Source organism: Leptosomus discolor, chromosome 10 (genome assembly GCF_034619465.1).
Source record: "Leptosomus discolor isolate bLepDis1 chromosome 10, bLepDis1.hap2, whole genome shotgun sequence".
Lineage (NCBI taxonomy): Eukaryota > Metazoa > Chordata > Aves > Leptosomiformes > Leptosomidae > Leptosomus > Leptosomus discolor.
In genome coordinates this window covers 10,908,876-10,919,553 of record NC_141400.1, presented here as the reverse complement: position 1 = coordinate 10,919,553, position 10,678 = coordinate 10,908,876, and the positions used below count along the sequence as shown (strand labels likewise).

At 46.3% G+C, this 10,678-nt stretch overlaps 1 protein-coding gene across 2 annotated transcripts in view; it reads right to left on the bottom strand.

Annotated features, from left to right (window-relative positions):
• Positions 1-7,566: 7,566 nt before the first annotated feature.
• The window catches only part of NSG2 (neuronal vesicle trafficking associated 2), a 35,393-nt gene continuing 32,281 nt past the window's right edge, over positions 7,567-10,678 (bottom strand). For both annotated transcript variants that reach the window (XM_086471021.1, XM_086471023.1), the window contains exons 3-4: positions 9,334-9,444; positions 7,567-7,758 (exon numbers count right to left, since the gene is read on the bottom strand). In XM_086471021.1, the coding sequence (XP_086327147.1) occupies positions 7,567-7,758; positions 9,334-9,444 (303 nt within the window). The remainder of the gene's footprint in view (positions 7,759-9,333; positions 9,445-10,678) is intronic.

The window sequence follows — 10,678 nt, the reverse complement described above, 5'->3', positions numbered from 1 at the left end:
GATCATGAGTCCAGCCTTTGTCCTAGCTCTATCCACACCACTAAACCATGTCGCTAAGTACAACACCTACCCGTCTCTTAAACACCTCCAGGGATGGTGGCTCCACCGCCTCCCTGGGCAGGCTGTTCCAATGCCTGACAACCCTTTCAGTAAAGAATTTCTTCCTAATATCCAGCCTGAACCTCCCCTGGTACAGCTTAAGGCCATTTCCCCTTGTTCTATTGCTTGTTATTAGGGAGAAGAGACCAACCCCCGCCTCGCTACAACCTCTGTTCAGGTAGTCGTAGAGAGTGATAAGGTCTCCCCTCAGCCTTCTCTTCTCCAGGCTAAACAGCCCCAGATCCCTCAGCTGCTCCTCATATGAGACATGCATTTATATGAGCCAAAGACTTTAACATCTTAATTACTCATCTTAAGGTCTCAGTGATTATGTCAATTGATCAAAACTATCAGAAAAATACCTTCTCAAGGGATAACGTGGAACAAGGAGGGAATGCTACATCTTTAAAGGTTAAGTGACTGTGACACCTCCATGAACTGGAGCCTGAGTCAGCTCACACTGAACAGCAACGCTGGAGTCCCACGGGAGCCCACTTCTGCTGACACTGCCTCTTCCTCAGCAAAAATCGTAAACCCACTTCTCTCCCTCTGTTATTCTCCCCTGGTCCTTCAGCCTAAGGATCAGATTGAGAAAAATGATTCGTCTGAAATATCCGTTACTTGCAGCATCAAACCAAATCTCTACTCAAATGAACTTGTTCAACCTGTAACCTGCTCTCAGCCATTCGCACCCACCAGCTAGCGAGGTTGCATTTGAAATGCTGGTCCTGCTTAAATGCATGGAGCAGTCTGTATCTCCAAAGCATTGCCGTGTGTGTTGGTTTGCATCCTCCTTGCAGAGTCCCTAGAAAACCTCTCAGTACAGAAACGACCACAATACAATACTCTACAATAACAGCTGAGACCATGCAAAACAAAACGGCACCTCCAATAAGCTGTGTGTTGCGGGGGGTGACCCATAAACTGGCATGATGAGCTCATTCACACTCCTGTGCGCATGAGGTAGCTGGAGTTTGTGCAAGGTACTTGTACAGAAAAATATTGAAATGTTGGTGGATCAAATGTTTTCTGGGAAAAGACAGGTTCAGCTTCCCCTTCATTTATGAATTTATGAAGACGTATCTGCAAAAAAGGTGGGATTTTTTCACTGTTTAGGTACTTTTATTCCTACCACTACCACTTCAAAATTCCCTTCCCCTTTATTTTTGTTTTTTTCTTTAACATTTATACTTGTAAATTCCCAAAGATTCTCCAGCTCTACTACAAAAATTCTATTTTTAGCAGAAGAAATTATCTTATTTCACCTCCTTCCCAATAATTCCTTTGTTTCTTGATGGCAGGGGGTAGTTGTTTTTTCAGTCAGCCAAAACTCTGTAAGTCATACAGTAATTCTACTGGCGGCTATAAAAATAGCCACATCATCCCAGTGGATTAAGCTGTCTTGCACACCAGACTAGCCAGTCTGGACCGCTGCCAAATGCTATATTTACATTTCCAAACTAGAACCTGTTTCTAATACATTTTTATGGGAAGTTTTGACCCTTTATATTTATTGTTAATGAGCTTTCATCTCTATAATAGCCTTTCATCCCAAAGGATCCTGAAGAGTAATTGTAATAACCTGGCATACAAAATATACACAGAAATCAATTTACCCACCGTTGAAATGTAGCCACGATTGGAGGGGTTGAGAACAAGTGACTGTTTAGCAGAAACCTGTGCAATGCTGCAGTGCTGTTCGTGTCTGAGTGACAGGGCGAGCTAATTACCTTGCGCTGGCTGTTGCCCAGACGAGCAGGGTTCACCCACAGGCCTGCAAAGCAGCTTGCGGAGAAGATACTTAGCGACTGCGAGGGCCTGCGAGCCTGGGTTTTTGGGTTGTCCAAAGGCCGTAGGTAGCTGCACACTCATCCAGCAGGGCGATGGTACCGGTGCAGCCCTCAGCAGCAGCCCCTGCAGAGGCCTGGTGCCGCCACGGCGTTCAAGCACTGGCTGGAAAGCTGCTGGCACAAGGTGGCACGTCGCTGGGCATCCCTCCTCTTGCTGCAGCAGACAGTACCTCCCTCGGTTTGCATTGTGTTGCTGCTTAAAGCAACGTGCTGAGACGGACCTAGAGACTCAAGGAGAGCTGGGCTTGCCGCGGCTTCGCAGCCCCACGCAGCGCGAGCTTCGCTCTTTTCATCCTCTGGGACTGCGAAGGGCTGGACTCGCCACGGCGGTTCGCAGCTGGCGAACACTGGCCTTCAGTAAGCTGTGCCGATGGATGAGGGCAGGGGAGCAGTAAGTAGTCATGATGTCACCATCCGTCACCGACTGCCTCGGCGCACGATTCATCTGAAACGCCGCTGCTCAAGTGGTGTAAATGTTTTATTAAGGGCTGCCTCAGTTTGCAGCGTTTTCATTACAGCTCACACCAGTAGTGCCCAACGCTTTGTATTATCAGCAAGGGAAGCCACGGGGCGTCTTGTTTCCAACCCCCCTCCCCTGCATAATGGGGACTGCTGGCAGCTGCAGCAGCCCCCCCCACGCAGGCAGGAGCCCCCGGCGGAGGGAAGCGATGCACGTCCCCAGCAGATGGGTCCTGCCACGGCAGCAGGCTCAGGCTCAAGCAATCCCGTCATGTCAGAGCAGGGCAGGGCACTGGCCATGCCAGGATGAACTGTGTAACCTGCCGTTAAGAGGCTTTTCCACTTCCTCTCGCCCTGCTTTTACCATTCATAGTCTGCAGGACAAAAGCCTCTTCAGCACTAATCCTGCCCAGGCTTTCCCGCTGATGAGTGGTTCAGGCATAATGCCAGTGTGTTTATCACCTTCCTGTACTTCAACTTGCTGTGGATTATTTCCCATGATGGAGCAACCCACAACCCATCAAATGGCTTGTTATCCACCCTGCCAAGTAAAGTAACATTCTCAATCGAAAGGATTTTACTTTTTTTGCCCCTCAAAGGGCACCAGTCCAGATGAGAAGGGGAGCTGAGTACCAGAGACCCCTTACTTTGCTGGGCACTCATCCAGCACTCTCAGTGGGATCCCTGTAATGCCCTTGCCACTGCTGGCATTTTAAAAAAGCCAAGGCCAAAGAGACAGAAGGAAAGAGCCTTCCCTTCACCCCATCCCCTCCCGTAAGTCATTTTCTCTGGCCTATTTTACAGGAACTGAAAATCTATTAGACGAATAGCTTAATCCGGTTTGACTGTAATAATTAGGGTGCTTTAAAAAAAACCCTGACTAATCGTATAAAATGTGATTGTAGACAGTTCAGTGCATGACCCTTACACTTATCACTTGAGGTATTATTACAAACCAGAAACAGCTGGCAAGCACGGAGGAGGATAAAGGGGGAAAAAAAATCACATGCAAAAGGACAGGGACTGTTCTTTTTCTGATCTTGTAACAGAGGCACCGGCAGCACCTTGAGCTATCTTTCTAATGAGGATCCAAAGCACGAAGTCTCCTCCAAGACCCTGGACAGACACCTCTGGTTTTGCCAGTCACGTGCCCCACCAGCCGCAGGGTCCTGCTGTCAGCACCTCCTTTTCTCACACTGTTTTCGAAGGCAGTCCAAGAGGATTTGAATTAGTGGTGGAGCGATTCCCCTCGGGGCACACTGCAGGCAGCAGATGTTTGTAGCAACAATGGGCAGATTTTCCAAACCAAGACAGTCTGTATTAGTCGAGCAGGATATAGTGCTTTAAGGTCACTGGGTTACGACAGAAAAGCAATGCTTGCTTCCGTGTCTTGTCTGGTAGCAATTTCTTTCTCTCTTGCTCTGGATCTTTCTCAGGCTGCTCCAATAGCCACAGTTTCTTCCTTCCCTTCCCAAGCCTAGGCTGGGGGCAGCTGAGCTCCCATCATGGCATCACCACACCTTTAGTAAAGCTCTTTTTTCCCATGTTCTGCCAGTCATTCCACAGGATTACTGCCTGTTCAGGATGCCCTTGTCCCTGCAAGATGAGCTCATTCATGCGCTCACACTTCGTGTTCATCCCTTTCGGTAGAGATGTCCAGCTAGGACAAACACTCCAGGCACCCATCTCCTGCGTTACTGTCTCAGAAAAGAAATCAACTCCCCCAGTCCCAGTGGTTCACAAGCATATTTTGGTGGAGAATTCAAAATCTGAGCCCACTGCAGCAATCTGATTATGTATTTTATATATATATAATTTTATATTACATATAAAATATATATATATATATATTATATAATTATAGACCAGAGATCACCCAGAGGGAGTCATGCTTTAGCAGGGTCAGTCACAGATTAAGAGGTTGGAGCTGACTTGGCTTGGCCATCACATAAATGTTGGGAGAAGCACAGGGAAAGCTCTTTTCATCGATACCACTCAGAGCTGAGACTGAGCCCTTGCCCAGACACTAGCTCACAAAACCACTATTCTGTAGAGCTTTAGACTTCACAGAGCAATGACAGCCACAATGAGACTGCACTATCACCAATACGCTACTTTAATCAGCATTGGAAACATATGATCAACCTTGAAGGAGGCTTTTAAAGATTGAAATAAGACGTACTACAATTTCAATTTACTCTCTCTCTCTCTCTCTCTCTCTCTGTTACTGTGATTAAAATATGTGGTGGATCTTGGAAGCTCTACTGCAGCTTGTACAAAAAAGGTAATAACAGCATTCACAGTAATGGAACTTGCAGCTGGAGTTGGGTTGTTTGGTTTCTTTTGCTCTCCCATGAGTCTTCCTTGGGTCTTTTTTTTCCATTCTGCTCCATACAGTTTTTGATCTTTCCTTTATTAAATAGGAATGGTTATCCCCACTGACTCACTTATCTAATAATAGCTAGAACGTTTTAATTCAAATGATTTGATTTCTGGGTTTTTTAGATTAAAGTAAACATACGGTTAGAGTATTACTGGGAAAGTGGCAATAGAAATACCATGATCAAATTGTCCTGTGACTCAGTTCCGCAAAGCGCACTGAATCCTTTTTAATATATTTCACAAGTACTTGGTGGTGACCTCTAACACCAGAGTGGTTTCTCTCCTACAGTAGCTCAATTTCACAACTCTGAATACACTTTTTTTTTGAATGAAAGTCATCCAAAGGTTTTTATAGAACGTTCTTTAGCTTTTGGGAATGAGCCAATTTAATGCCAGAGTATCATACCATTTCAAAGAGCTGAAGGATTTGAGGAAATACAATCTGCTTTCTGAACAATGTGAGATGAATATAGTTGTGGTTTTGTTAGAAACCAAGCTGCAGAGTTTGGATACAGAGCTCAACTTTTCAAAGTTCAGCCGTGGCTCTTGGTTTGTCAGCTGTATTTCCCTGCAGCGCTCCTTTTCTAACAGCCCTTCTCACAGAGCCTGCTCCCGCATACACGAACACTTGCATCAGGAGTAGTTGGCAAAGGAGACCTTGCTGCCGGCCAAAGCTTCTATCATTTGTGGGCCTTAAAATGGGAAATGAGTAGTGGTCCTCCCGTAAAGTGAAGAATCACCAATAGAAGATCAGCTTAGTTTTACTTACTACTTTTGTATTTGCAATTGAAAAATGGGCAGGAACATAAGGAATAAACTCCAAGGGGAAAATAGCAAGTGCTGAAAATGCCTCCTGAAAGCCAGAATCACCTCGGGTCCTGTGCAAAGGTGCAGTCTCCGCTGCAGCCACGCTCGGCAGCACCAGGCACGCACACATTGCCACCCTCCACCTCCCAGCCCACGGCACAAGTCGACAAAAAAAAACCTGCCAGAGTCACAGAGACGCTCAGTCACATCTAGCTTTATTTTAATCCCGTCAGAAAAGTTCAAGAATTACACCAAAAAATACTTCAGTCTCTGCTACCTACTGACAAAAAATACACCACAAAATTATAAACTGTTCAGTGGTTTGCTGGAGTTCTGATTGTTGGTGGAGGGGTTGGTTTGTACATTTTGAGTGAGAAATGAATTTACAGGTGGAAGGGGAAGGAAGGATAGGAAATCAGACAATGGCATTTGGCACTACATTTTTAGCTACACTATACAGTTATTTATCATGACGCCTGTTAGGACTGAGGAGTTCTGCCCTCATTTACACCCTCTAGTGTCTATGTATGCAAAATGGAGGACAAAACTGCCCAACGCAGGGGAAGAAGGGGCCAGTTCCTAATTTCCATCCCAGTCCAGCCACAAATCTGAAAAAGCAGCCTTAGTCAAAAGTGAACCTTGTCCTCCCTGTGCACTCTCACCCTACCTGTGCTACCGAGGAGCAGAGCTGCTTTGCAGCAATGGCTGGCAGCTCTGAAAGGAGAGAATCCTTTTCTTTTTTTAAATCCCACCAGTCTGCACTAATTGCACATGCCATTTGTGGAGAGAGGATGTTTTACATCGGCCAGGGCTGGATTAAGCTTGGGGTCTGGTCTGTGTTTGCAAGCAGAGATTTGATGGGACCCTTGTACTCTCAGAGCATGCTATGGCCATCCCTCTCTAATTGCCTCGAATGACATTAAATACTGAAGTATCTGAAGCTGAAGGGGGGAAGCAGGAGCACCCCTTTTCATGGGTGAGATTTCATTAGGGGCTGAAAAGTTAGAGGCTCAATTTTGTTGTATACTATCATTACTCTTGAGAGGCTCTTCAATTCATAATGGCATTTCTTTGTCTCTTGGTGACCCTCAGGACAGAGGTCCCAAAGGGTGAAGCCTCATGTAAATCGACAAAGGTCATGCAGTAAATCTATGCCACAAGCAGAAATAAAACCCTGATCTCCTGACTCCTAATCCCGGGCTCAGAGTATATTCATGATTTCACTGCAGCAGCCTCTGTCTGCTTCCATCCTGCTCCATATCCAGACAGCAACCAGGAATTCAGCCTCAGAGCCCAGCCGAGATCACCAGCACAGTGGTGGATCATTGCGAATGCCTAGATCTTTTTGGATTTACTTAGGCCACTGCACGGGGTGGGGGGTGTGTGCATGTGTGTTTGCATGTGTGTATGTTCGAGGGAGGAGGGGATGCTTGTATTTCTCTATCAGCAAATGAACACTGATGCTAGATGCAATTTGACAGCAAAATGTCCTCCCTTTGGCAAGCTAAACAACATCACAACGTCTTTGTGCCGGGTTCTTCCTACCCCCTCTCTCAAGAGGATTTCAGCTGTTCCGTCACTGCATGTTAAGCCTCTGTCACAGCTTTCCAGCAATGATAAAACTTTGTGGGATTCTCTTTGCTGCTTTTATCCTCTCTGGCTGTTTATCTAATTTGCTTTTTTTGTTTTTTAATTTCTTTTTCTAACAAATAGTTAAGCAATGATTTAAAAATATTTTTACATTGTAAGGTACAGTCAACATCAAACATGCCTTTGTACAAGAGCTCGACTCAGTTACAAATCAACGAGAACAATGCACGAAAAGAAATATCCATTAAGATGACTCCTGCACTTGAGTTTTATTTATTCCTGTCGTGCTGCTAGCACAGCACCCTCAGCTAGAGCAATGCATTATAGACATGGTGTTGTCCCCCCACCCTCCCGCTTTGCCCATCAGCACTCGTTAACTTTAATGACCTTCTGTCTTGGCAGCCTTGGCTTCGTGGTTTACCGATCCTGAAGACAGCCAGGGCGATACGGCCCGGGAGCTGGTCTGCTTGGCCATGCTGTAGTGGCTGATGACGGTGTAGAACCTGCCCCGGGAGTTGGAATCCTGTGCGGAGTAGTACGCGTCGAGCGAGGCCGGGATGCACCGCTTGTGCTGGGAAGGGGTAGAAAGCGAGAGAAGTGAAGAGTGGTCCCACCAGCCTCAGGCTCTCGCTTTAAAAATCTCAGGGTTAGCTGTTTGCACGGGTGACGCTGGACTCAGACTTGCCGCAGCAAGAGCGTCTGCTGCACAGCCCTGCCGGCCTTCCAGCGCCATGGGAATGCACAAAGTTTAGAGTTGGGCAGCAGCCTTCAAAACCTGTTGCTATTGGCAACCCTGATTGCAGGCTGATTTCATCCATGGATGGGAAACGGGAACTGTAAAATGAAGGTCTGACTGGTTTGGTACATTTCTGGCATGCACAGAGACCGAGGCTCCTTGCTGGGGTCCAAGCAGGGCTGGCTGAGCAGCTCTTGTCACGTGCTGGACTGAAAGCTCTGTAGAGCAAAGTCCAGAATTAATCCTCAGACAAGTGGAGGACAGGCAGAGGCAGAGTAAGCTGCTTACGTGCTGCTCTGTTACAGCGTGTTATCTCTGCCCTGTAGGATGACCACCTCGGCCGGGGGCGTAGGAAGCGTAGTCGAACCGACCAGCCCCTGCCAGAGCTTCTTGTCTGTGCGGACACTGCCCATGCCTCGCCACTGTCCTAGTGCAGACGCTTGTGTGCTAAGAACTGCACAGATTAAACAATTTGCTTTGCAACAGTCGTAAAAGAGCAATCAAATGGTAGCAAATGTCGGACTGATTGGTACTCACCGGAGTCAGAGTAGCACCAAGGACACAGAGGGCCCCAGGTACAATTATTATTAAATTACGAGATACTCCAACTCCCAGTTCAATATGAATAACTGAAATCTGAGTCCAAAACCTTTAGTCTTTTCAGAAGTTCAGGTTTGGAACTGATTCTGAAATTCATGACTCTGTTCTAACTTCATGTTTCTATAACCTAAGAGAATAATGCACAATGACTAATACACCAACATCCTTACTCTATTTTCCAGCCCACAGACTACCCCCAGTGTGGTCAAGACTCCCGTGAGTTTATGGGTTTATTCACAGTAAGGAGTCAGTGAACTATTTTGCAAATCTGGTCGGGTTTTTTTTTTAAATCTCAACCAGGCAAATAGTTCTCTGTGAATATTCGATATAAAATCACTGGGCAGCAGGGTTTTAGCAACTAAGTTCATGGTTGTGTTCTTGATAGAGGCTCAAAAGCACCTAAAAATGAACTATACGGACAAATTTGGATTTCTTTCACAAAAGACGCACACACCAGCACTCTGGGAGTTTGCTTTGCATTAAAATGTATGCCAGTAAACCTCAGTCACTTGAATGTGTGGGAAGTAAACGCGGGATTCCAGCTGCAATAAATCCATTCACAAATATGAGGGATTGTTCCTGAACATCTGTCTGTAGTGTTCACCAAATGCTAATCCCAACAATTACAGTGTAACAGTAGCTGACAGAGGCAGATGCAAGTCCACATTTCCCATAACACTTTTCCCATTTCAACACATTCTTGCCAAATGTTCTATTTGGCCTGGTCAAAAAAGCAGACTAGACTGTAACCATGTAGTCAATTAGAGTCTATCATTATCTCAGGCAATTCATCCATCTGAAGTTTCTTACCTTATAAACAAATCCATCTGGGCAACTGTGGTCGTAAGTAAAGGCTTTGTATACCACAAGAAACACTATGCAGGCAAGGAATGCAAGAGCCAGACTTATGAGAATAGTGACCTACAAAAGAGGGATAATGTTACTCTACATATGTTAAAATGGCACATGAGCAACCTCATAATTAAATGACTTATAGTAACAGCCATCCTAACAGACTGCAGTCTTCACTCCACTGTGCAGTACTTAACTAAGCATGGTAATTGAATGAATGCTAGATCCAACAGCCCTGAATTCTCACATCATTTCCATCCCCCTCCCCCACCCCCACCCCCCCACCCCAGACCTTCAGGAGTGCACATTCCCGTGTTTAACCCCTTGCAAATGTATGGATTTTGCTGAGGCATTTGGTGTTCTCAGTGGCTTTGTGTCTCTATGCTCTCAGCTGTTCAACCGGCAGCATCATCTGCTGGCCCAGCAGGACCCACCAGCAGCCAGAGTCCACATTGGGCATCTAATCAGATAAGCTGCCTCAGAATCATGGTGAGATCTGGCTTTTCTGGTAGCAGAGGCAGGTGGGCAGGTAGGAAGAATAAGCCTTTGTAGCACACATCCCTTTGTGCCTTCTGGGCGTTGTGACAAGGATAAGTTGTGCCTGAGAATCTTGCAGAAGGGAGGGTGGGGAAAGGGCATCCTTCTCTATTTATCAAAGCTATAGGAGAATACCCCGACCGCCAACAAAGCCCAGCGTGTAAATCCCGCAGCATGTCCAAGAGCAGATGCTGGTATTAGAAGTACCAGACACAATACCCTCTTTGGGGTTCAAATATTCCCCCTCTCCTCATCCCCAAGCAGGTTACACTGCTGCACCATTCTGTTTCTTTGCTGTCACTCCCTTCCCTCCAGCCCTTCCAGGTCCCTCTTAAACAGTTCATTCACAGCAAGTTTCCTGGCCCCATTCAGGTGTCTGGACTGAGGCCCTGATCCTTGAGTTTAGCTGAGCTGTGTCCTCCCTAAGGACAGAGCAAGGGTCCCAAATGCAATCTTGTTCTCCCCTTCCCCAAAGCTTTCTTGGTCCCAGCTGGCAATTCCACAAATGCAGCACAAATGGCTCTGGACTTTTACTGCTTAAATTACAGCAACCCATCTAGTGGAGACTGCTCTCTCACACTGATCTGGATTGGAATGAAAAAAAAAATCATAATCCCTGGGGCTCCAGTGTTACCATGCAAACTAGAGTTCCTAATCAAATGAAGTCACTTACAGAGATGATGGGGGTGGGAACAGCAGTAGGGGAAACATTTAAAACTGTTGCAGGGCCAGCAGCACAGGGAGGGAGCTGTGGCAGCTCCCCAGT